At 41.0% G+C, this 26,842-nt stretch overlaps 1 protein-coding gene across 1 annotated transcript; it reads left to right on the plus strand.

Moving 5' to 3' along the window:
• Positions 1-3: 3 nt before the first annotated feature.
• LOC133107657 (integrin alpha-E-like) lies at positions 4-26,535 on the plus strand. The gene is made up of 31 exons (XM_061216696.1): positions 4-138; positions 2,768-2,873; positions 3,052-3,128; positions 3,233-3,300; positions 6,008-6,116; positions 6,552-6,641; positions 6,895-6,993; positions 8,203-8,324; positions 10,119-10,270; positions 12,800-12,953; positions 16,259-16,409; positions 16,688-16,758; positions 17,338-17,464; positions 17,894-18,030; positions 18,584-18,721; positions 19,119-19,337; positions 19,925-20,052; positions 20,374-20,504; positions 20,739-20,884; positions 21,839-21,958; positions 22,490-22,554; positions 22,736-22,862; positions 23,025-23,138; positions 23,269-23,348; positions 23,712-23,792; positions 23,882-23,957; positions 24,300-24,398; positions 24,477-24,602; positions 25,314-25,403; positions 25,770-25,880; positions 25,964-26,535. Exons 1-31 carry the CDS (start codon positions 111-113, stop codon positions 26,015-26,017), a joined length of 3,396 nt encoding a protein of 1,131 aa, XP_061072680.1. The 5' UTR covers positions 4-110; the 3' UTR covers positions 26,018-26,535.
• The last annotated feature ends 307 nt before the right edge of the window (positions 26,536-26,842 follow it).

A 26,842-nucleotide genomic window follows, 5' to 3' on the forward strand; every position in this document is an offset into this window, starting at 1 on the left:
AATCAGGAACTCGGAGCGCGTGTGCGAGAACAGACTGATGCAGTGTTGATGAGCGCTTCTTATGTCACAGTCGGTCTCCGGAAAACAAGTAATTTTAAAAAGTCATAAAAATGATTCACGGATACGTATTGCTTGCTGGTATGTATTGATTTATGTTTAATACTTTTAATACAGTCGATCTATAATTTTGATTGAAATTAAAATGATTGCATTATATGATAGGCTACGTAGGCGATTCGTTTCATAATCGACATTCGATCTGCAAAAACAACATTTTAGCGAAATATTTCATCTGTGTTATTTGCAAACAGGTCACGCACAGGCTACGCATGTTAAACATGTTTTAAATTTAATATTTATTTCTTATTCCAATATTTCTTTGGGAAGTCGACTAGGCTTAACTTCTGAGAATCGCGATGGCAAGAAACCTGTTGACATTTGAAAAGATAATTTTGTGACCATTTATAGGTATATAGCCCCAATGCACCGGCTTCTATTACACTGTCTGAATGATTGGGGGTTTTCTGCGTAAAGATGATAAATCTGTAGAAAACTGGCTGGGTATGTTTATGTTAGTTCTAAATATTACGTTTTCTAAAATAAAAGAACAAGTGTATATTATAAAGTACAGACTATCATGGTCTTTGAGAAACAGCACTCCTAGTTCTACAAATAACAACATTATATATATATATATATATATAATATATAATATATATAAATAAATGTAACCTTTATTTATACAGGGCAAGCAGACTGAGAACATATGCTTATTTACAGCAAGGCCATGAAATAAAAGTTTGCTCAGATGCTTATCTTTTTCCATTACCTGTCTTCATAAAACAGGTCCCAGTGTACTGTATGTGCTGCAGAGACCACTAGAGCCACAAAAATATTGTACAATTTATTTTAATATATGACTGAAGAGTCAAGGTTATACCTGCATAAGACTATTTCATAAACAACACTCGACTTTTCAGCTTTCCAGTTTTTTGGTGATGTTTCAATTTCAGTTGAACTCTGATCTATTCCATTTCCTAATACATTTCCTGACCATTTGTCTTGTTAATGGTGGTGATAGTGAATTATATCGACATGTAGCACCTTTCACAGTCTCACAGTGTTTTACACTGAATGCTGAAACTCACCACAGACACTACCAACCAGTTACACCCATATATACCTTAGCTTCATTTTGTGGAAACTGTACACTTAAAAGGACTCCAATCTAGTGTTGTTTTTGGCGGCCTATTTTACTTTTAGTTTTAGTCTAGTCTTTGTGTCAAGCGGTCATTTTAGTTTTTATTAGTTTTAGTCATGTTCATACTCCTTTTAGTCTAGTCAAGTTTTAGTCAACGAAAAGTCTGAGCATTTTAGTCTAGTTTTAGTCAGAATTGTCCCTGACTATTTTAGTCTAGTTTTAGTCGACGAAAACTGATGACATTTTACTCATAGTTTTAGTCAATGAGCGCTTTATTTTACCAGCATTCCATCAATGTTAAATGCTGGACCCCGACGGCACTGAAAAACAGGCAGATTTCACTGCCATTCCATTCTTTACGTATATGGAGCTCGAAAATGGTGACACAACAATAGCTTTTGCTGGTTTACTTCACGCGCTCATACATGGCAGTTGGTGGCAGTTCGAACTGTCAAAAGTGTGACTGTAGCCAGGTCAATATTTTTGCTGGGTACTCGGTATGTCCAGCCTTATAAGTCCAAAGTCCCTGGTTACTTTTTCATAGTTTCAATGGATTTTGACAATAGACATGTCAGACTTCACAGCGTGCGTCAAAGTTTAGGTAGCAAATAACAGTGCTGTATCCTTCTGACGTCATTTACATAGCTACAGAACTGTCCGATCACGCCGAATCACTGATAGAAACAAGATGAATTAATGACGATTCAGAAAATGTATAACTTTTAAAGATTTAAATAAATCCTATGGTGGGACTTTTGCCATTTATGGACGGTACGACAGAAAATTCCGGTGCCGTCGAACTTAATCGAATGCTTTTATTTATATCGTTCGAATGACCAAGTGCCGTTAAAAAGCAAATTGTATGACTTTGTGCTATTCGCGTATGCTAGCTACATCATGCTAACATCGTACAGGGACCAGTAAAGGCTTAGAACACACTAGCACTTAGTTATTGTAAGTTTGATCACCTCTACTGTAAAGTAAAAAAGTGGACAAATTACGTTTTCTGTGAGAAATCTATTGGCGAGCTCACGTGCACACACAGCGGTCTACATTCTAAAGCTCCACTTTGCCCTCCCTACCATTGGTCCCTTTCTCTGTGTCACCTTTATTTATTAAGCTGTGCTTATCAAGTGATAACCCACCGCAGCTGCATCTTCTGAAATGAAATAATACCGCTCGTTGGGATCGAGGAAGTGACGTCGCTCAGGCAAAATAATGATAATAAAAACTGAGACATTTTAGCATAGTTTTTCTTTTGTAAACCACATTTTCGTCTCGTTTTTATTCGTCAACAAAATGGCATTACACATTTTATTATTGTTATCGTCACGTGACCAGCATCTTCGTTGCGTCTCGTCTCGTTTTCGTCACGTGATAAAGGTTCGTTGACGAAGATATTTCATCATAATTTTCGTTGACGAAAGCAACACTACTCCAATCCTTGTTCCAAATATTCACAACTTTTGGCCAAATGACAAAATAGGGGCTTTGTTCTTGATCTGTTTATTTATTTTAACCATTTTCTGACAGCATTCAATAAAGTGTGTCATTTATGAATTCCAGTAATATGTGCCACTGCTGGTTTCAACATATTCACAACACCTGTCAGGCATTTTCAAGAGAAAGGCGACAACCTGTTTGGACAAACGATCATTGAGTCTCAACTAGGGTGAGTGGCTCGAAACCAGAACTATCCCCCATGCCACCTGTAATAGTGGGATTACATTACAAATTATGGTTGCTTGTGTGCATTCTGCCGAATGTGAATACAACATCACAGAATGGAAACTGTTGTTGTGTGCCCAACTGACCAGATATGACTAATCATGTTGTCCATGGGTTCATAGGGTCTTGGTTGCCTCTCCCGTCCAAATGGTGCATTGCACAATGGGACAAGAAAAATGCACTAAAGTGAACACCAGAGGTAAAGACATCCACACCAATCGACTGCTAGTAATAATGTGAGCGTAGAAGATTCACTCCGGCATTGACATTTGTTTAAAGTTCTGCTTATCCTGTCTCTTTCAGCAAATAAGAAAAAGGGGTTGAAACCAATTGTATCAGCAGCCAAAAAAACAGATCAACATCAGCACCTGGTATGTTGAATGTTTTTTTACATTTAATAAAATGTAGCAGAAATAATTTATCAATATTCTGTATTAGGGCAAGAAAACAAAAGATCAGAAACTGAGCAATGGTATATGTGATTAATAATTCCAGGGGAAATTAAGAAAAAAAAAAGTAATTAAATGAATTAATCTTACCAATTAAGTGTTAATGAATGGACACCCATTCTGAAGCTTGTGTAAAACAAGCTGTATGTGTGAGGGCTAGGTTGTTTAACCTACTGTGTGTTTCAGAGCAGACCATACTTGCTGCGGTAGGAATAACTTCCTCTCAGCACTTCCTGTGCTAGGCCACGGTTTACCCTCATCTCTGACAGATGTCTCTGTAGCTGAAGCAAATGCCAAATAGTTATTTGTGTTGAGTCCACACTATTGCAGTGGGTAGCACTGCCGCCTCACAGCAAGGAGGTCCTGGGTTCGAATCCCCGTCGGCCGGGGCCTCTCTGTGCAGAGTTTGCATGTTCTACCCGTGTTTGTGTGGGTTTCCTCCGGGTACTCTAGTTTCCTCCCACAGTCCAAAGACATGCAGGTTAGGGTGATTGGAGAGTCTAAATTGCCCGGGGGTATGAGTGTGTGAGTGAATGGTGCGTGTGCCCTGCGATGGACTGCCGACCTGTCCAGGGTGTATTTCTGCCTTTCACCCAATGTATGCTGGGATATGCTCCAACCCCCCTGAGACCCTGTTCAGGATAAGCGGGCTAAGATAGTGGATGGATGGATGGATGTTTTGAACCGTAGTTTATCGACCCGTTTTGGCTTCTCGACTTTTGTTTTCGGATTCTGTTTTTGTCTGCTTTCTCTGTCTGTTATCACCTGTGACCACAACCCCGTTTTGGATTCTGCTTACTGTTCCTTTTTGCTGGTGCATTGACCCATTGCCTAGACACTCTATTACAAAATACAAAATATACAAAATATAAAAACCCTGTAATGAAAAAACGAACCACTGCAACTTTTCAATGGTACAATCACACTTCATCAGCACTAGAAGTTTCTATCACTGAGTAATCAGGAAAATGGCCTCCCCGCACCTGCCCTTCCATTGCCTTGGTTTGCTTTTCTTCCCAAACTGCAATTCCATTTTCAATATACAGTCACCGAGCACTTTATTTTTAGGAAAATTTGCACTTTATTACACCTACTTATTCATGCGATTATCTAATCAGCCAATTGTGTGCAGCAGTGCAATGCATACAGTCATGTAGATACAGGTCATGATCTTCAGATAATGTTCACATCAACCATCAGCGCGTTCACAGAGAAGCGGGAGGGATAAACAGTGCTGTGGTTTTAGGGTGTTTTCAATTCTTCTCTTGAATGTTAGGAGTCTGAAATTACCTATTACCTTTAAATGCACATGGTTACAATTGGTTGTTAGAATTGTTTTATTCTCAATGAAGAATTCTTAAGATTGTGAAAGCACGTATTGCTTTTTCTGTAGCAATAAACATCCTATATTCATGATATAATTACTTTTTTACTTGAGGGTGGGATTTTAAATGCATTCTTTCTGACATGTATGATAAGCCTCCCCAATTTTTCTTCGGAGCAGTTCATTAATTTTGTGGCAATGGAATCTCAGAAACTGCAAGGCCCTGGAATGAGTCCTTGTACATCAGGGATGTATATTTACTGAAGTTATGCAACATCTATTTGTTTGGTGACCTTGCCCTACTTTTCCAAGACGGCTGCCCTACTGGACAAAAACAAGTTTTTTTTCTGGTACCTCAAGAACTATATATCGGATCAGAACAAACAGTATCAACTAGAAGCTTGACTCAAATGGCATCCTTTGCAAATGATACTATACTGGTCAGAGGTCAAGGTCATATGGCCAATTGAAAAAGAGGTGTGACAATTAGCACTCACTTATGAGGGTGGGAAACCGCAAGGCCCTGGAACTAGTCCTTGTACCTCAGAGATGTATATTTACTGAGGTTGTGCAACATCTATTTGTTTGGTAACCTTGACCCACTGTTTGTGCGGTAGGGCGGCCATCTTGGAAAACAAGTCTTGATGACTTGAGAACTACATGTCCAATCGGGACAAGCAAAATATCAACTTGAAACTTTCTCAAATTACAAATATATAGATCAGAGGTCAGAGGTCAAGGTCATATGGTCAATTGAAAAAGAGGTACAACAAAAAAGATTTTTTTTTTAGGCTAAATAAAATAGTCTATATATACTCATGGTTTGCACTAAATCTATGCCGTAGCACACCCTGTGGCTCTCCACCCCTGCCGCAGTGCAAGTAGGTGAAATGCATATAGCCCGGTTATTCAATCTGGACATGAACATACATTCAAGACTTCTATTGAAATTGGAATTGCAGTGCATTGGGAACAAAAACAAAGAGATTGCTCAGAGATCTGAATTTCTCACTAATGATTATGTTTTTTTGTCCAATTACATTTGGACCCTATAAAAAAGGCTGCTATTCCCACAGGATTGACCAAATATGGATGTAAATATCAACAAATTAAATCAGTCTGGACTTTAACCTTAATTATTTACGTTTATTTCAAATTTAGTTTTTTTTATTTCAAATCCAATGAGCTGTAGTCCAGAAGCAAAACAAAAATTGTGTCACTGTCCAAATATTTACAGACTGCAATGTATATGGGGGATGTAATGCCATTTCAATGACTGTGTAATGGTACCATGGGACCTATTAGGTCTGCCAACAGGTCAGGAAACAGAAGGGAATTAATGAAGAACTAAATGGAAACTGTACCTTGCTCCAGTATCTGCAGAAGACAGAGGAAATTGCCCCTTCATCGCTTGGTATGCAAAATCCTTGTCAATCAAGTGCATAGTTGTAACAAACCACAAATAAAAATTATTGACTAGATTTAGAGTGTGTGTTTGTCTGGGATCTCCCAAATTGTTTGTTAGTTTCACAACAAAGATACAGGCATGCACTAATAATTGGCCATTTAAAATTGTGAAAACATGCATAAAACGTAAAAAATATATATATTTCAAAACAGATGCATTTACTGCCCAAGGGCTTAAAGATGCACATGTGTGAAAGGTGCTACAGATGAATATTGTATTGTTGTTCAATTGTATATGGTTATTTTGACAAAATAATCAGTGCCAAAGATACCACTATCAGGTTTTTTACATTTTGATAAATGGCTTGAATGTATTCCTGGGATTAAGCATTCCTTGCAAAGTATTTCTTTGTTTCCTTAAAACAAATGTTTTACATTTCAGTTGTAGAAGAAATGAAAGGAAAGAACAACAACAACAACAACAACAACAACAACCGCAGTCACAGAGACAAACTTATCAAACTTGATTTGGGTAATCGAACGTCACCAATTAACTAGCACACATATTTATACGAAATGGAATTTGATTTGCTGCCGAATCATGTGGATGTTTTGTAGACCCCACAATATGTGGCATAATATGCGGCTTTGCTGATAAATCCTCAAAAATATGGTTCAGCCATTCGTAGAATAAGATATATATTTTTCGCAATAATAATAGATGGTAGCAAAATAAAACCAACTATATAAGCGTTTTATGAAAACTCATTCTATTCTTGTTTCAGATCAGCGAATTCATCGTCAGAGAAGATACACCAATAGCAACAACAACAACAACAACAACAATGATAATGAGAATGAAGAAGATAATGAGAATGAAGATGGTATGAACGTAACTCAAGCCACGTGTTAAAATCTTCTAAACAAATGTACTTAATAATATGTCCATACTAATAATGCACAAGAGACTACAGACAGATGGCAGGTCTGCAAGTTAACTGCACGCACCTACTAAATTCAACAAGTCCAACACATTCATGAAATAACACACTAATTCAATGGCACATAAGCATATTTCCCAAACGGAAACCCCAGAACACTTATTTGTCAGGTTTTGTGTTTTTCACTGTGTTGTGACTAAGCACATTGCATTTCCATGTTTTAGTACCCTCTGTGCACACCGTAGTCACCCTGTCAGTTTGTTCATTCATTGTTATTCGTTTCACCTGCATTTTCACTTCCTGATTGTTTCCCCACACCTGATCACCATTTCCTCTTGTTACCTGTATTATAAAACCCCTCATTTTGTATGATTGTTGTGTGTCTTGATCATACTTTCTGAGAGATTTCTGTTATGACCTGTTTCGCCCCCAACTTCCACATTTTGCTTTTCCTGTCCTGTTTTGAACCGGAGCCGGCATGGATGCTGCAGTGGGTAGCACTGCCGCCTCACAGCAAGGAGGTCCTGGCTGGGGCCTCTCTGTGTGGAAACTGCATGTTCTCCCCGTGTTTGTGTGGGTTTCCTCCGGGTACTCCGGTTTCCTCCCACAGTCCAAAGACATGCAGGTTAGGCTGATTGGAGAGTCTAAATTGCCCGTGGATATGAGTGTGTGAGTGAACTGTGTGTGTGCCCTGTGATGGACTGGCGACCTGTCCAGGGTGTATTCCTGCCTTTCACCCAGTTTATGCCGGGATAGGCTCCAGCCCCCCTGAGCCCCCCGGGTTAAGATAATGGATGGATGGATGGATGTTTTGAACCGTAGTTTATCGACCCGTTTTGGCTTTTCGACTTTTGTTTTCGGATTCTGTTTTTGTCTGCTTTCCCTGTCTGTTATCAATCCTTCACCTGTGACCTCAACCCCGTTTTGGATTCTGCTTACTGTTCCTGTTTGCCGGTGTATTGACCCATTGCCTAGACACTCTATTACAAATTTCCTTATCCCGACTGATTCCGTTTGCTGGCTCTTGATCTTTGCCTGTCTGACCTGCTTATTTTATAATAAAAACTTTGTTATAAAATCTACACCTTGGTCTCACTTCTGGGTCGCTTGTTCTACATTCCTGATATTATTGCAATAATTGTGGTTTTGTAGATGCAGGGACGGAGATTGCCTTTGTTCTGGATGGTTCTGGGAGTATTGACCCTCCAGATTTTCAGAAGGCAAAGGATTCCATTATTAACACAATGAAAAAGGTTTGGGAAACCTGCTTCACTGTAAGTACTGAACTCATATTCATAGCTTAATGGCATTCTCATTCATCAATATAAATGTAATCCGTGATCCCACTTCCTTGTGCTCATATTTATACTAATCTTAGGGATGAGTTGATAAGCAGGTTTGATGCAGAACTGTGCACTGCGCTCCGCTAAGCCTGTGTTCTGTCTCATTATCTGATGCTCTACATGTTGTGTAGCATATTGCGTATGTTTGAGCAAAGTCCTGAATATTAAATCTGTCTATAAAATCTAGATGTTTAAATGAATAAATATCTGCCAAATATGCATTTACACTTTCTTTGAGAGAAACTGTTTACTGACACACATGCTCTGGGTTTATATTGCTCTTTCATGTCATTTTTGTGTTAATGCTGTTATTGTTATGGCTATTGCTGCAGTAGTATTTTCCTCTGAGACAGAATATTGGCGATGTTTGAAATCCAGGCAGGTATATGCGGGGCAGGCAGAGCGTAATCAAAAACAGGCAGCGTTCAATAACCAGAAAAATCCAAAAAGAGCAAAACCAGACAGAATGACAAAAGGGAAGAGGAGGCTAGAACCAGGGGGAAGGAATACAAGAGCTCGGAACTCGGAAACAGGAAGAGACAAACTAGCGAAGAGCAACTGAAAAGGACAGGTATAAATACACAGGGGAATGAGACAATCTAGGCGGGGCATGGGAGTGAGAGCAGTCTAACAAATAAACATCAGAGGAGACGCATGAAAAGGCAATCATACAATGACGAGGGAGGAACGAAAACGTGGGACTGGATTCACATAGACCCACATGTAATACAAACGGCTCCGGACTAGGGAGTAGACAATTGCACAGAGTTGAGGAATGTAGAGATAGTGAAGAGCAGGTGTGAACACTTTGCTGAATTAAGGCAGGCAATTTAGAGATAGAACAAGGAGTTATAGAGCAGTCTAGAAATAGAGAGCTAGTCTATTAGTTATGTGATTAAACTATAAATACCCAAAACTAGTGAATATTAGTGTGTTAATATAATTAGTACTGGATTAGTATATTAGTGCTATCTACAAACATGAATGGAGAGAAAGCAGAAAGTAAGAAAAGCGAGACTGAGAAGGAATCGTGGGAAATTCCGAAAACACCTGAATAGTGATTCACGCAGACAGGGAAGTGACTCGGGCTCAGAACTACATTAAGACACAGACATCACAGGGGAAGACGAGTGCAATGAACTATGAATGTAAACAGAAAACCAGACATGATAATGAAAATTAATAAATTTACGAGAATAAGAAATAAACTAACAGACAAAACTCATGACACATCCTGTGAGCGGGGAGTGCTTCTTGAGTTGTCTGCCCGAACTAGGCTTCATCATTTCAATCAGACAACTCATGATGAATTTGAAAATATTTATTGAAGTTTAATCTAAATGAAATCCTTGGCCTCAAGGCTCTGCCTCTGAGCACATGCCAGCCAAAACAACAGGGAGTGGCTACAAACCCCCCCCAAAAACGGAAAATATATTTGCATTTTCTGCATTTTCCCAGATCATTTGCAACACTTTTCAAAGAGTCACCCTTAAATTTGTTCAAAAACTAATATGGTGTCACAGTCAAATGACAAAAGCTTTGAGCGGTCGTGCATAGACCGAGAAAGTTCCATCAGTATAACGGTTACAGCTTGAGAAAAATTAGGTTGTGGCAAATACTTCACAATCATGGAGTATGTGATGTAGTAACAGGGTGGGTTTCAGAAAACAAATCATATTTGTGAATATAAGGGTGAAATTAACATCTTGTTCTGTTTTTCAACAGTGTAATTTTGCAATTGTACAATACGGAAGAGATATAAGAACTGAACTTTCTCTACTGGAAAATGAAAATGGCACAAAAGCCATTGAAAAGGTTAAAAGCATAGAGCAGATCATGCATTACACAAAAACAGCTTCAGCCATCAACCATGTCCTGTAAGTATAATATTACAGTTTATTTTTCTAAGACCTGTTGGTTGGCCTATGTCTCTGGTTGTTCTTTTTCTCTAACTTCTCAGCTTCATAATTGCTTACTTCACGGTTGGGATAACTGTAGTCCACATATTGACAAAATAGCAATAACACACTCCAAACGCAAAACGCCACAAGTACATACTGAATTCTTTCTTACACCTGCACTGAAGAAGTAATTGAACACACCTGTGCACCTGACTACTCAGAAAGACCTGTGAAGCCATTTGTCCCAACAATGATGGTACCCTGAAATGGGAGTGCAATAAGCATAAAAATGAATAAAAATACCCTTTAATAAATGCTTAGAATCTTTAAAAATGCTTTGAGACCAAATATATAAAAATCCCTTTTACTAAAAGCTGAGAATTTGCACTATAACCACATATGATTACAAATCTAAAATTGTGGCTTTTGATTGCTTTAGAAGTGTGTGTGTATGATTTTCGATGGGATATAGGTCTGGAGACTGGCTAGGCCACTCCAGGACCTTAATATGCTTGAGCCACTCCTTTGTTGCCTTGGCCGTATGTTTTGGGTCATTGTCATGTTTGAAGACCCATCCACCACCCATTTTCAGTGCTCTCACTGAGGGAAGGAGGTTGTCACCCAAAATTTCCTGGTACATAGCCCCACTCATCCTCCCCTCGATACGGTGAAGTCGTCCTGTCCCCTTAGCTGAGAAACAGCCCCAAAGCATAAGGTTTCCACCTCCATGCTTCACAGTGGGGATGGTGTTCTTGGGGTGGACTCAGCATTTCTCTTGCTCCAAACACGGCGAGTCGAGTTGATGCCAAATAGCTCTATTTTGGTCTCACCTGACCACATCACCTTCTCCCAAGCCTCCTCTGGATCATCCAGGTGTTCTTTGGCAAACTTCAGATGGGCCTGTACATATGCCTTCTTCAGCAGAGGAACCTTGTGCACGCAGCAGGATTTTAATCCTTCACGGTGTAGTGTGTTACTGATGGTTCTCTTCGTGACTGTGGTGCCAACTGTCTTCAGGTCATTAACAAGCTCCTCGTGTGTAGTAATTGGCTGATCCCTGACCTTTCTCATGATCATTGATATCCCACGAGGCGAGATCTTGCGTGGAGCCCCAGACCGAGGGAGATTGGCGGTGACTTTGTGTTTCTTCCATTTTCTAATAATTGCTCCAAAAGTTGTTAACTTCTCACCAAGCTGCTTGCTTATTTTCTTGTAGCCCATCCAAGCCTTGCGCAGGTCTATAATTTTGTCCCTGATGTCCTTAGACAGCTCCTTGTCTTGGCCATGGTGCAAACATCAGAATCTGATTGATTGTGTGGACAGGTGTCTTTTATATATCTACATAACGATGTAACGAGTTGACACAGGTGTTTTGGGTAATGAGTTGAGATTAGGTGTCATGGTGGGAGGTAATACCCGTGGTGATCGCTAGGGGGCCTAGGATCATTGGTAACACCTGTTCCTCGTTTGCACCAGGGGAATTGCCTCCCAGCAGAGTATTTAAGGCCAGTTCTGACTGGTCTTCAGTGCTTCTGTGTTACCGTTCGCCCTAGCACAAAGCCGGTAAATGCACAAGGTAGACTCTGGTTTTACGAGTCAGGTACTGTGCAGGTGTGTGTGTCTAAGCAATACAATTAAGAGAAAAATACGAACTAAGGTAAGGAAGGCGCTCGGTTTAGTTGTTGGGTTCACGACGCCTTCCCTAAGGGTTTTCATTTTTGTTTTGGGCTCGTGTGAGCCGGTGGTAGAGGGACGTTGTCCCGGGTATTTGTATTTTAGTTTGTGTTTTGCCTGAGCTGCGGCTCATGGGTTTTTTGTTTCATGCCTAGCGGTTTTTTGCTAGGTTGTACTTTTATTTCTGAACTCCCCGTTTATCTGTATCTGTGCTCGCCTTTAAGCACAAATAGTGATCTGGTTATTCGCCCTGTTTTGTGAGGGTTGTTTTATTTTTCTTCAGCCGTTTTGGGCTTGTTTTCTATTTCCTTATTAAGAATCGCCTTCGGGTTAGTTTTTGTTCCTCCCTTTCTTCTTGGATTAGATATTGTTTTCCGTTCCTTAATATCCCTGTAAACCTACCCCAGCATTCAGGGGCGAACCCTAGCGCGTTCGCTCAGGAGGGTTCTTCCTCTGGTCGCTCCTGGCTCTCCGCTCTACCCCCACCTTATATTAGGAGTGCTTCTTCATGGAAAAGTAATTTGCTCTCTCAAAGAAATGTGTTAATCAATAATTTCATGATATTAAGGAAATTAAATAATTGCGCTGGTTATTTCACAGGACAGACTATTGTAGCTTTGTCCGGGAATCCCTTTTCCTGGGTTTTCCACTGAAAATTATTTAAATCAGGCATGTCATCTACAATACTCTCCCCATTTCTGGTTAAAACCAAATGCATTTCTTGTTGAGAAATCTTCTGAATTGTTTGTGAAAGTGTTCTTGTATTGTTGCCTCACTTTAAAAATAATGTACATGAATTTTCACCAAATAAATTTGAACATTTATTTTCAGTGAGCATGTTTTTGTTGCTGAGAATGGATCAAAGGAGGAAGCCAGGAAGATCATGATCATAATCACGGATGGAAGCATATTCCTTGACCAAATGAACCTCACAGATGTCCTGAACTCGCCAAAAATGAAAAACATTCTTCGCTTGGCTATAGGGGTAGGTCATATCTGTGAAACTAATTTCATGTCCAATCATTGAAGAAAAACATTGCTATTGACAGTGGGGTACAAAGATTTAGGCACCCCTGGTTTAAATATCTGTAACAATGTAGCTGTATGTGATCAAAGGAAATAACATTCCAACTCCAAAACATTCATCCTTTCTGCAAATTTTAAAGCAATTTTGCTTTTTATTTTAATTTTTTACTGTTTATAAATGATAACACCTGTGCATAGATTTGGGAACCCTTTTGGATTATTCTTTGTTACTTTAAAAAAAGATGATTACCAAGGCCCAGACCCAGGTGATTTAATCATTATGGCTATAATGACTCAGGTAAGTATAATTCTGGGGCTAAACTTTTTATTCTGACTCCATGCCTTCCAAAGTATCCAAGTGCAGTGGCTGTTCTGTCTGGTGTTAACAAGCATGGGTTCCTCTGAACAATTGTCCAAGGATTTCATAATGAAGATTTCCACCAAGAAGGAGAAGGCTACAAAAACTCTCTTAATATTTCAATCTACCAATTTCCAATGTCAGAAACATGATTAGAAAATGGAAGATGAATGGAACAGTTGAAGTCAAGGCAAGGTTTGGAAGATCAAGAAAGATTTCAGATAGAATGGCCTGAGACCTGTTGAGAAATGATCAGAAGAACCCACACATCACTGCAAACAAGCTGTAGATAAGAGTAGCAAACACAGTCTAGCTGTTCACAGAACAACAATGCAACATACTTTAAACAACAAAATCCTACATCTAATCTGAAGTATGCTAAAGAAAACGTTGAGAAGGCTGAAGCCTTTTGGAACAATGTGCTTTATAGTGACAATGTAACTTTTTTTTACCACCACCAAAAAAGGTATGCTTGGAGAAAAAAGGGTGAAGCCTTTGTTGCCTTGCCAACTGGGAAGCATGAGACGGAGCCATTATGCTTTGGGGTTGTATGGCAGCTGGGGGCACAGGAAATATTGTGCGAGTGGAAGGAAGAATGGATTCCACCAAATATCAAGAAATTCTGGAGGCTAATGTTTCCACGGTCAGTGCAGACACTGGAATTGAAAAGAGGTTGGGTATTCCAGCAAAACAATGATCCAAAGCATACCTCAAAATAAACCATGAAGTACCTCCAGGAAAGATGGATTACAGTTTTGGAATGGCCACCACAGACTTGAATATTATAAAAAAATCTGTGGAGTGATCATAAACATGCCGTAGATACAAGGAGGCCGAAGAATATTTCTGAGCTCAAGGTGTTCTGCCAGGAAGAATGGGTAAAAATTCCAAAAGCAAGAATTGAAAGACTCTTAGCTGGCTACAGGAAGCATTTACAAGCTGTTATAGTTGCTCAAGGAGGTGTTACAAAGTACTCACTGACAGGGTTCCCAAACTTCATTCATTCATTCATTCATTCATTCATTAATTCATTATTCTAACCCACTTATCCTGAACAGGGTCGCAGGGGGGCTGGAGCCTATCCCAGCATACATTGGGCGAAAGGCAGGAATACACCCTGGAGAGGTCGCCAGTCCATCGCAGGGCACACACACCATTCACTCACACACTCATACCTACGGGCAATTTAGACTCTCCAATCAGCCTAACCTGCATGTCTTTGGACTGTGGGAGGAAACCCGAGTACCCAGAGGAAACCAACGCAAGCACGGGGAGAACATGCAAACTCCGCACAGAGAGGCCCCGGCCGACGGGGATTCAAACCCTGGACCTTCTTGCTGTGAGGCGACAGTGCTACCCACTGCACCATCCGTGCCACCATTCCCAAAGTTATGAACTATTAAATTACTGAACTAATATTTAGCTGCATAACCATTGTTTTTGATAACTGCTGCGCATCTGCGTTGCATTGCATTGTCAACCAACTTCTGGCACCTAGAAGCTGGTATTTCAGCCTAGGATGAACAAACTACATTCCACAGTGCCTGTGAATTTTTGGGTTTTGCTTCAGAAACTGCATTTTTAATGTCATCGCACAAGTTTTCAATGGGGTTGAGGTTGAGGGATTGAGCTGGCCACTCCATTACCTCAATCCTTTTTGTCTGGAACCAAGATGTTGCTTGCTTACTTGTGTGTTTGGGGTCATTGTCTTGTTGAAACACCCATTTCAGGGGCATTTCCTCTTCAGCATACGGCAACATAATCTCTTCAAGTATTTTGATGTATTCAAACTGATCCATGATCCCTGGTATACGAACCCAACACCGTAGTATGAAAAACATCCCCATACCATGATTTTTGCGCCACCATACTTCACTGTCTTCACAGTGTACTGTGGCTTGAATTCAGTACCCGGGAGTCATCTGAAGTACTGTCGAAGACCATTAGACCTGACAATAACAATTTTACTCTCATCAGTCCACAGAATGTTACGCCATTTCTCTTTCGGCCAATCGATGTGTTCCTTGGCAAATTTTAACCGATTCTGCACATGCTTTTTTTCCAACAATGGTGCTTTACGGGGGCTTCTTGCTGACAGGTTAGCTTCGATCAAACGTCTTCTGACTGTAACAGGACTTAAGGTAATTGTAGATCATCTTTGATCTTTCTGGAGCTGATGAAAGGTTGAATCTTTGCCATTCAGACTATTCTTTGATCCGTTTTAACAGTAGTTGCTTGTTTTCTTCCGGTTATTTCAGGTTTTGTTGCCATTTTAAAGCATTTGAGATCATTTTAGCTGAGCATCCTATAATTTGCTGCACTTCTTTATATGTTTTCTCCTCTCCAATCAACTTTTTTTATCAAATTACGTTGTTACTCCAAACAATGTTTGGAACGGCCCATTTCACCAAGCAATTCAGAAGGAAATATATTTTATCACAATGTGTATAACATTTGCTTCCCTTCTTCCTCAATAAAGGACCCAGCAAATAAATGACACCTTTTTTTCACAGAATGAATGAATTCTCTCATTAAACTCCACACTGCTATTATTTTGAACACGCCCCTTTCAATGAATGAGTCAATTACTCAGAACAAGCAGCGTGCATGTGATGACAGTTGGGTCTGTTGTTTTTCTATTACACTACTACATCTACAAGTAAATTATTTGCCATGCGGAAATATCACTACTACTAATAACAGTGGTTCATCAGGTTACTGATGTTGTACCGCTATTTTCTTGAACACAACTGTAGAGATAAAAAAGGACCAGGCTGTACGTGCCTTGGAGAATGTGTGCTTGTCTGCACTTTCCCCAAACTGATGGAGGCCATTGCAGATTCACTGGGCTTACAAATGTGACTGGGTAAATGCTGAAGAATAAGACACTATGTTCTGATTTTTAGGTTGGAGATGTTGTAAATGATACCAAGGCAATTCCAGAGCTGAAGGAAATTGCATCAGATCCTGATGAAGATAACCTATTTATGGTGGACGATTATTCTGGTTTGGATGAAAAATTATCAATATTTGAAAAGACAATTACCGGAATTGAAGGTAGTGTACCTATCTTCCCATTGTACTGCATTAAACTATACTGCCTTTTGGAAAACATGTACTCAAACACGCATTACCTCCTAACTCGCTTTGTTGATTTCTGCTGTGTGTGCATTTGGACTGAATGTCCAGGCATGTTTATAAACAGTCACGCCTCAGATATTTTCTGTTGTTCAATATTCATTGGGTACACCTGAATCCTATGACTCAGCAGTAACTGATAATCGAATATAATCATAATAAAAAATAAAAACATAAACATTTTATTCCCCCTATAGGTACCCAGCAGGGAGCTGGATTCCAGTTTGAGCTGGCTGAGGCAGGATTCAGCTCACACATCGCACATGATGTGAGGACTGTATTCTACATGTACATAGCATTGTATTCCTTGATTGTATTATATATATATATATATATATATATATGCGTGTGTATATATATATATATATATATATATATATACACACACACACACACACACACACACACACAGTATGGGACTTATTTTTTTATAGCACCTTTATCCAAAGCGCTGCACAATTGATGCATCTCATTCACCCATTCATACACACACTCGCACACCAACGGCGATTGACTGTGGCACCAACCAGCTAATCATGAGCATTTGGGGGTTAGCTGTCTTGCTCAGGGACACTTCGACACACCCAGGGCGGGAAAGAACCGGCAACCCTCCGACTGCTCTTACCTCCTGAGTCAATGTCGCCCCATTATTTATTAGTTTAGGCCAATGGCCAAGATTGAGCATGATGGATATACACACGTAAATGCCCAAGACCGAGAGAGAGGGGCCTCTTGGGACCAGATCTGAGTGCTGAAGGCAATACCAGCTGAATGTGTTCCAACACAAAGCCATTCAACGAGGAACAATGGGAGAGCTCACATGAAGAGCTCTCTGCTCTGTTCACAGGGGAACCTCCTTTTTGGTGCAGTGGGGGCATACGACTGGAGCGGGGGACTGATTTTGAGAAACCAGAACAACGGGAGTGTAACATTTCTCAATGACTCGTCCACAGGACCAAAGTTTTCCTATTTAGGTAAGGAACTGCAAACCAGTGTTTAAACACTGAAAATATATACAATTTAATTTAATTTTACATTCAGTTCTGCTCCAGTTTTGATGTATCGTGTTGCTGTGTCATCGTTGAGTATTGCGTCTAATTTATGTACAGTATATGTGAACTATCGTATGCATACCAATGGCCTGTAGCGTAGTGGTTAAGGTAAAGGACTGGGACACGCAAGGTTGGTGGTTCTAATCCCGGTGTAGCAAGATCTGCACAGCCGTTGGGCCCTTGAGCAAGTCCCTTAACCCTGCATTGCTCCAGGGGAGGATTGTCTTCTGCTTAGTCTAATCAACTGTACGTCGCTCTGGATAAGAGCGTCTGCCAAATGCCATTAATGTAATGTAATGTAATGTAATGATTAATGCTGGATGTGCGTGCTGCTTTGCGTGTCCCTGACAGGCTACAGTGTCACGTCTGCGCTGGGGCCGACTGAGACTCTGTACATTTCGGGGGCCCCTCGCTATAACCTCACAGGCTCTGTCCTCGTCTTCGACAGCAAGTCTCACAAGCTGACGCAGATATTGCGCGGAGAACAGGTGGGCGTTGCACTTCCTGTTTATCCATCCATCCATCCATTATCTTAACCCGCTTCGAACCCAGGACCTCCTTGCTGTGAGGCGGCAGTGCTACCCACTGCACCATCCGTGCCGCCACTTCCTGTTCATCCATCTTACTTATCCTCCTTATTCAGAACCACTACCAGGAAGTACTGCAATAGTAGGTTTAAACTCATGCCACTCTATTTGCAAGACTGTGCCACAAACCATCCTGTGCTTCTGAAGAAGCCACGTGTACATTTTCCAGTCATACTGTATAAAAATATTGCTCTGATACCAATATTTGGTACTGATACTGTATGTCATGTTGAAACATCTGTCTGGTTCTTCCTGATTTGGGGAGTGAAGTGGGGGGGGTGGGGGGGGTTCATGTCAACTTAATGTGAGTCAGTCCCATGGCTTTCCATGGCTTTACAAACCGGATTACTTCCAGCTTGTGATATATTTCATGAAGCGTTAAGCGACAGTCTTTTTGCGTGTGTGTATGTTAAATGTTCCTAAACCACAGATTAACTCTGTCCCCTTTTTGCAGGTGGGCTCTTACTTTGGGGCAGTGCTCTGTGTCTTGGACTTTAACCGGGATGGCAAAACAGATTACCTGTTGGTCGGAGCGCAGTATTACCATGTCAATGGAGAAGAGGGCAAAGTGTACGTGCATAAACTGAACCAGGTGAGCTGTCCACTGGATGCCCCCTCATTCCATACCATACTTGAATATCATCGTTGTCATTAAACTACACTAACTACACTTCATTTTACTATTGAGCATCTACTTTTACATTGATATTAGGTGCAAAGTTATGTCTATTGGTTAAATAAAACAAACCACAAGAAAAATTATTGAACGTAATGATGATGGACTGCTTTTATATAGTGCTTTTCATCTCATGGTTGATGGTCAAGGAGAAGGGGTAAAATTCACTTCAGCTGGCACCACCGTGTGACTTTAGGCTAATGCTAACGCTAATGTTCGCCGTAGCCCTTGCTTCTCGCGGCTCTCCAGAACCTCAGGCCAGAACTTCAATTTCCTTTGGGGGTCTAAACTGTCTGGTGCGTTGACCGCACAGGGACGATTTGATACGGAGCCTACGGAGTGGAGGGGAGCGGATGGGCACGTGTTCGCCATGTTTGGATCCGCCATCGTGGATATTGGGGATATCGACGGGAACAGGTTCAACGACGTTGCTGTGGGCGCCCCTCTAGAGGAGGATGAGGTATCCGGTTCTTCCGGAAGCATCTACATATACAACGGATACGAGGGGGGAATCCGGCCACGTTTTTCCCAGGTGAGAATATGGCTTCTGGAGACATCTCCCTAGATTCTACCTCTCCATTTACATTCCTTAGCCTACATTCATGTAGCAGACACTGTGAACCTGAACAAATGCTGTATGCAGGGCGACAATCAATTAAAAGATCTTGGTTGGCGAAATGTGCAGAGGCAGATTTCAATCGCTGAAAAGGTTTACAGAATTAATGTGCACCACCACATGGCCAAAGACTGTCACTGCTTTTTTAAAGCTTTGTCTCCCACTCCATTAATCAGTTATTTTTTCTATGTTGATTGGTTTCGTGCGTGTGTGTGTTCATCGGTGAAAAGGAGCTACGATTCTATATTTCCCTTTACCTTATGTCTGTATCAAGGGGGAAAATGTATACAATAATATAAGAACAGTGTACAGATTGTCTTGTAATTTGACAGACAATAGGCTCCGTTTTAAAATTACACCTTTGACTGCTGCGGGAATTCGTGACGATGTCTGTTGCGTCAACCCTTCCGAGAGAGAAAATGATCCCACAGTTTTGGTACTAAAGTGCCTGAACCGTAGAAAAGGGAAGGACATCACACACTGCGATGTGTGCGTTTCCCTAGAGGGTTTCGGCGGTGGGCATGGGGGTGAAGCTCCGCTTCTTCGGGCGATCGGTCAGCAGGATGCCGGCGTCACAGGGGGGCGAAGAGTACATCAGCGTGGGCAGCGAAGGCACCGTCACCGTGCTGCGGTGAGTGCAACCCTTCAGTTATTCGTTTGTTTGTTTGTTTGTTTGTTTGTTTTGATCAAGCCTGCGGCATTCCTGTTTCGAATGTAAAATTTGGTTTCTTATTTCAGATACGTTTTCTGCTGGGAAAAAAATGCAATTAAACTGTATGATGTTTGCAAAAAAAAAAAAAAATCCAGGATAGATATCATTCTCTGTTGGAAAGAAAAATATGATATATGGTTGTATTACCCACAACCAACAGGCACACAGTATACAGTCAGTATATAGCTAGGTTCAATCCACTGCTGCATGGCTTAGTTTGCACTGTTGCGTTCCTTCCAGGGTCCTTCCAGTCATTTTATTCAAACCGAAAATGACAGTAGCTCCCCCCTCCCTTCCCTTCATGGACACAGAGAAGAACAAACCTGTCAGTCTAAAAATCTGCTTCAATACGATGAGAGGGGACATAAAGGGTATGTGTGTGGCCATTTTTTATTTTAAAGAAATGCTGGAACTGTAATATGGTAAAATTGATGCAAAATTGTCATTTCATCTATTTTTCCAGTCAGTCTATTTTTGTGAATGACATAAGTTTCTCAGTTTCACTCCACCTCCCCAAATTTGTATGTATTTTTATTGCTGCGTGTTAAGGTGCATTTGAATTTTATTTACGATTCCCCCATTTATATTTTTTCAATTTGTCTCAGTGGGTAAACTGCGCATTTCGTACCAACTGGATCTGGACGCCGCTCAAGCCACAAAGCGTCTGTCTTTCGCTAGCGGGGTGCCCAAGACGGACGTCTTCGGCTTGACTCCGGTTAAGGAATGCCTAAACATCGACCTGAAATACATGGTAAGGACTCCCGAGTTAAGGCTACTGGCCTAAATAACCTCCAGTGACTGACTGGACAAATGGCTGCTTGGCATGTGAAATGGCTGATGAACCAGTTGAGGAATCTGGCGCTGTCAGCAGCACATCAAGCTACAGAATGTGCTCCACTACATTACATTACATTATTGGCATTTGGCCAGAGCGACGTACAGTTGATTAGACTAAGCTGGAGACAATCCTCCCCTGGAGCAATGCAGGATTAAGGGCCTTGCTCAAGGGCTGTGTGGATCTTATTGTGGCTAGACCGGGATTAGAACCACCGACCTTGCGTGCCCCAGTCATTTACCTTAACCACTACGCACGCTACAGGCTGCCCATAGTTCCTTGTGCTACATCACCCAGGGAGGCTTTGAGTTGGCATGGTATTCCCCAAACTAGTAGCTCAACAGCTGCTCCAATAATCAAATGGGTAGCTAGCTACCTGCAGTCAGTCAGACCCAGGTGTACATGAAGTGCACTTCTTAGGTGCTGTGAGTTAATCATTAATAAACTACCTCAGTGATTAGGGTGTTAAAAGGAACTGCATCGCTTGCAGACTACAGCAGCAGAAAGTATAGATTGAGAGAATGCAGCAGAACTGAAGTCTTCATGCCTGGGAAGGCGTGCATGCAACAATCACCCTGTCTACTTCGCCAATGATTTTAAACGTTAGCATAGAATTGGAGTCCTTTTTATTAGTTAAGATAATTCGATTTTTGTAATTTTTGTCAAACCCACCATGGCTTCGTGTCAAAGCCATGAAAGCCCCCAGAAAAACTCCATTTTGATATACCGCTTACTACAAGACTAGGCTGCTCAAATCCTCTGTTTAGAAAGCATTCTTCCACAAAAATTGCAGAGAATTTTTAAGCACCACTTCTGCCGACGCCACGTTCCTATGAAGAGTCAGAGTCGTGTGTTTGTTGTGTGTTCCAGGCTGGCCATGACCGTTTCACACCCATCAAAATCAAACTGAACTTCTCTCTGATCAACGCTTCTGCCGGCCACCCTCTGCGCATTCTGGATAAGTTCAGTCCCACAGTATTCACCACCGAGGTACCCACGGCTTCCTCAGGCACCGTCTGCTTTCTCATCACGTTCTCTCAGAGCAGGTCATTATACTGACTGAACCGCGGGATGGTGATTTACTGCGGAAACACCTTGATTGGGTTGTCATTAAATAAGGACTGTGAAATCACACGCAGAATGCATAAAGGAACCAGGACCGCAACATTTCTGTAATATTTAGGAGTGGAAACTTCCCATGGGAAAAGTTTTTGGGAATTTCCGAAAGTTTCGAATAATCTTTACCATCCCTGTGAAAGATGTTGGTGTACCATGACCAAATGTTGTACTCAATTTAATGGTTCTTTTCAAAATTCATGAATTCACAGTTCACTCTGTTTTTACAGCATTGCTAATGTAGTCATTCTGCTCCATATTCCCTAATAACACATTAATCATCATGTTATATTAGAATTTACTCTGTAGAGGGAAAATATAGGCACACTGAAAAAAACATTTGTTATAAAAGGAGTACAATATAAAGAGTGTGTCATACGTATTTTCAACATGTGTTCAACACAGCTGCCATTCCAGAGGGACTGTAAACAATGCATTGCTGAAGTCTCACTGTCTGAGTCAAGGCTGAGGTAAGAACGTTATCAGCTGGACAGCATTGGAGCCTTTTTAAAACAAAATTCTAACCGTCGCTCACTTCCACTAGACTAAAATTGATGGAAATTTAGATGAAAAAAAAAAAATGTTGTTTTATTTCTGTTTTTATAATAGATATAACAGATATAATCTATTTTATTTATTTTGTTTTTGCAGCACAAGCATGATTGTAGTTGGACACACTCAGAACTTGAATATAGCCTTCAACCTCACCAACAAGAGGGATGCATCCCCCATGACAACACTGATCCTGACATACCCAAATATTCTCCTTTATGACAAGGTAACCCCCCCCCCCCCCCCCTCCACGCACACACACACACACACACACACACACACCCACAGACACACACTTGAATTTAAAGTTGTAGACTTGCCGGTTGCGCATAAATAAACCCTTTACGGGCTCAGTTTGAATACATCTTTCATTTGTGTTGTTCATTAGGTGCAGCCGGCTGACAGTTTGATAGCCTGCCGGGGTGAAGACCGCCACACGGAGGGAGAACGCTCGCGGCTCAACTGTCACATCATGCATCCAGTCCTGAGGAGCGGCGCCCAGGTCAACACGACACATCCGTCCTGCTGCATTTCTCACCCACGTGACTCCTCGGTTTGAGAAAACGCGTTTTCCAACCATTTCGGGAGGATTTTTAACAGTATTCCACTTGTTCTTGTTTTTTCCCCCATAGGTTAGCTTCGCCATTTCCTGGCAGCTTGTGGCCAAGAAAACGGACCTAAGGACCGCCCTCATTCTCGCCAATTTAACAGGGTTGGAAACTTTCTCCCGTTTGCCTTCTTACGGTTGCTTTTGCTGGGCTCGGTTGTACTGAGACCAACACAGGCATCTTTCAGCGTGAGCTCCGGGAATCTCCATCAATTTCCCCAAAATACACTATAATGCCGAATCCCGAACAGGAAATCTGGCAACTGCAATTCCCTCGCTCGTGGTGCTGGTGTTGCGTCTCCCTGACATGCAGAAATCTGTGCACAAAAATCACACACAAACCTCCCAGAACTGCATACTTGATATGTCGGCAGTAATGTGCTTGCATAAACATGGTTTGCACAGAAGAATGTAGACTCGTGAATTTTGTATTCTCACAAAGTGATTGCTTCTCTTTATTCATCCTAGTGCGAATAACGGAGGTGAAGTCCTGGATACTAAAAGCTATGAATCCGTGGTAAAGAATGCCCTGAAAGTCCAGCTTACGGGGTGAGTATAGTTCAAGGGAAAAGAGATTTCTTTGGGTTCACATGAACGGAATAATTTCACCCAACGTTGCTGGCTGTTTTTGATTTCAGGAAGCCTAAACCACAGTTACTGATCATGAACATTGAAGGAAAAACAGAGAAAGAAGCTCTTACATTTAGGTTTGAGGTATGTGATCTCTAAAGTTTTGACTGTTATTTTAATTCAAAATGATATATTACTTGTCATAGCCTGAGTACTTCTTTGAGGTGGCTCAGTTGGTTTTGGAATTTTTTATTTAATGTCTTCTGTGTAATTTAATGTTTACAGTAGAGTCTACGTTGTAATTAACAAAATGCCAAATATGACCCATGTAAGCCAGCAATTACATGATCTAAATGAATAGGTTGTGTTCTCTGCATGTGTGTTGCTTCTGTGTTGCTTCAGCAATATATGCTTCTACACTGTGTCTCCAGCCAACACAGTCATTATGAGCAGACTGTTCTTAATGCTGCTGTTGTTCATTTTCAGATTTACGGCGAGAACAAATACAACGCTTCACTTTTTGTAAATATAAGAATAGTTCTATTAGCACGGCATACTGAACTGGACATCACAGAAATACCAAAGGTAAAAAAAAGTTTAAACTTTTATTGAAACTTCTTGGTCCTCAAGTTCTGCTTATGACTTTTTTTAAATCTTTCTCAGGGAAAATGTCATTTCCTCGAAGGCGGTTTGAAAACAGCGCAGGAGTCTTATCTGATCCGCTGTGCTGTGGGAGAGCTGCAGGACACCATCATCATCAAAGCTACGGCCTTCATCAGGGATGTTGAGGCAAGAGAGATATTAAACTGGACGCATAACTCAAATGAATTGTATTTCAAATGAATGAGCTGTGACCTATTGACAGGATGACATGTTGGGCTAGACTCAATAGCATGAAAATCTTAGTGTTTAAAAGTTACATAGCACATTTAATTGACACGTAATTACAATGTGCACTGCAATGACTGGTGAGACTGCATTTGGATCCTAGTTAAAATTGGTACAGTACCATGTGATAGTTTATTATATTGTAAAGTAGCACTTAAAACCTCAAACTTGTGTACCGGTATTTTGATTAAAGTAACATTCAAAACAATTGATACTGCAATAGAATACAATAGTGTGTTTATATATGTTACATTTTCCTAATTTAAAGGTATAATATGAATCCCTTCCCACCATTGAAAAGGGCTCATTGACATGTTGACTCACCCTCTGTCTGTGTTTATAGTTTATAGTTTATAGTATAGTTTATAGTAAATTTGGGTTTCAAAATGTACAGTTGACAGACCGACAATGTACCAAAACATTATATAGCTGTACAATAATTCAAGCACACTGGTTCGCACATTGGTCGGTTGAAAACTGGTTCGACTGTGTTTACGGTGTGGTTTGAGGGTCGTTGTTGCTGCTATTCCTTTCTTGAAGTCTGTAAATGACCTATTGTACCTTTAAATCGTGCGACTTTGTTTGAATGCGTTTGTTCTGCTCCCACGACAGGGCAGCTCGGACATGATCACAGCGAACGCGACGTTGGAGTTTGACGGAGAGCAGTTCCGGATCGTCCAGGAGGGCAGCCTGAGTGAGCAGGTACACTGCTCCATCTGAAATATTTAGCCTTTGCTTTTTAACCTCGTTTTTATTCCACATTTTGACATTTTCATCATTCAGAATGCACAGCGGGAAATTAGCTCCGCGCTGTGGATACTCTCGACTACTGTATGTCAGCGACAACTACTGTACGTCAGTGACAAGCCGGGGTGAAATGGGCTGTTCTCCACATCTTTGTTCTTCTGCGACGCAATCCATGCAACGCAACACTCGCCCTCCCCTCCTTCGTTTGTGTATCATTTGATCTGTGTATCACTAATGACTGTCGCTGAGTTACGCACACCCTGTTTTTATCTGCATCCAAGTACCGCAGTTCTCCCTCATCGGCACGTATCTCATTCTCAGGTCCAGATAAAAATTATTAAGCCCGAGACCAAGAGGTCAACTGGTAAAATTGTAGGTGGTTCCATCGGTGGATTCGTGCTCCTGGCGATAATCATCGCCATCTTAGTAAAGGTAAGCTTTACCCACCACATTGTACTCACATGGATTTGAATATATGATTGTTCAGCTTCTGCCCTATTGTTCTGCTTTTTCAGTGTGGTTTTTTCCGGAGCCGTTACGCAGTGGATCAAGTGGAGGGCACAGACTGACTTTGTTTACTCTGGGCTTCCAACTGAACCAAAGATTGAAAGCACACCGTTGCTGTTGTGTAAAGTATTCAGGATTAATCAGCTGAAGGAAAAAATATACCTTTTTTTTCTTTTTTAATTGTTTGCTTTTGTGCTTGGTGCTTTTTTGTTCTTTCTTGGCTTTCCTATTTGCCTTTCATTTTAATGCCAGCTATTTACGGAATTTTGGAAGTATATATATATATATATATATATATATATATATATATTATTATTATTTTTTTTTTTTTATTAGTATATTCATTGCAAATGATTTGGTTATGACTGTTGAATGTTTTTGTTGTCATTTTGCTGTACTGTGTCAAAGGAAAGTATGAAATGAAATGTGAATATTAAAAAAGGACAGGCCCACATTCAAACTAACCAGCCTGGCCTTTTAGCGAGGGTTGACCGCTGAGTGAAGCTAACAGGCTTTTTTGCACCAAAGGCTGTACAGGTGGAAGTATATGACCATGGCCCTGAACTACTTTCACTCGCCCTGTTAAAGCACTGTTGCAGTGCATTGGCAATATCAGTGCCTGATCAGGGCTGGGCCAGTGTTGGATGTGGCTACTTGGATGGACGAGCATATGCTTATCTTGTGCCAAGGCCAATATACTGCAGATATACAAGTAGCTAGGCTTTCACTCCAACCTTATCAAAGTACACCTCACTCAACAGCTAGAGATCTCGTTGAGCTGCTATTTACTAGAATCAGATGAGCCAAATGTGGGCTGAAATTAAATCCTCCATGACGGTATATCTCCAGGAACAGGGTTGGGCAGCCCCTGTCTTAGGACCTCCCTA

The sequence above is a fragment of the Conger conger genome, chromosome 13 (genome assembly GCF_963514075.1).
Source record: "Conger conger chromosome 13, fConCon1.1, whole genome shotgun sequence".
In the NCBI taxonomy this organism is placed as follows: domain Eukaryota; kingdom Metazoa; phylum Chordata; class Actinopteri; order Anguilliformes; family Congridae; genus Conger; species Conger conger.

Coding starts and splice junctions, on each gene's coding strand:
- LOC133107657 (XM_061216696.1), top strand. CDS start 111: ATGATTCACGGATACGTATTGCTTGCTG. Junction 16,759..17,337: donor GCTCACACATCGCACATGAT/GTGAGGACTGTA, acceptor CTCTGTTCACAG/GGGAACCTCCTTTTTGGTGC. Junction 23,349..23,711: donor ATTCTCGCCAATTTAACAGG/GTTGGAAACTTT, acceptor TATTCATCCTAG/TGCGAATAACGGAGGTGAAG.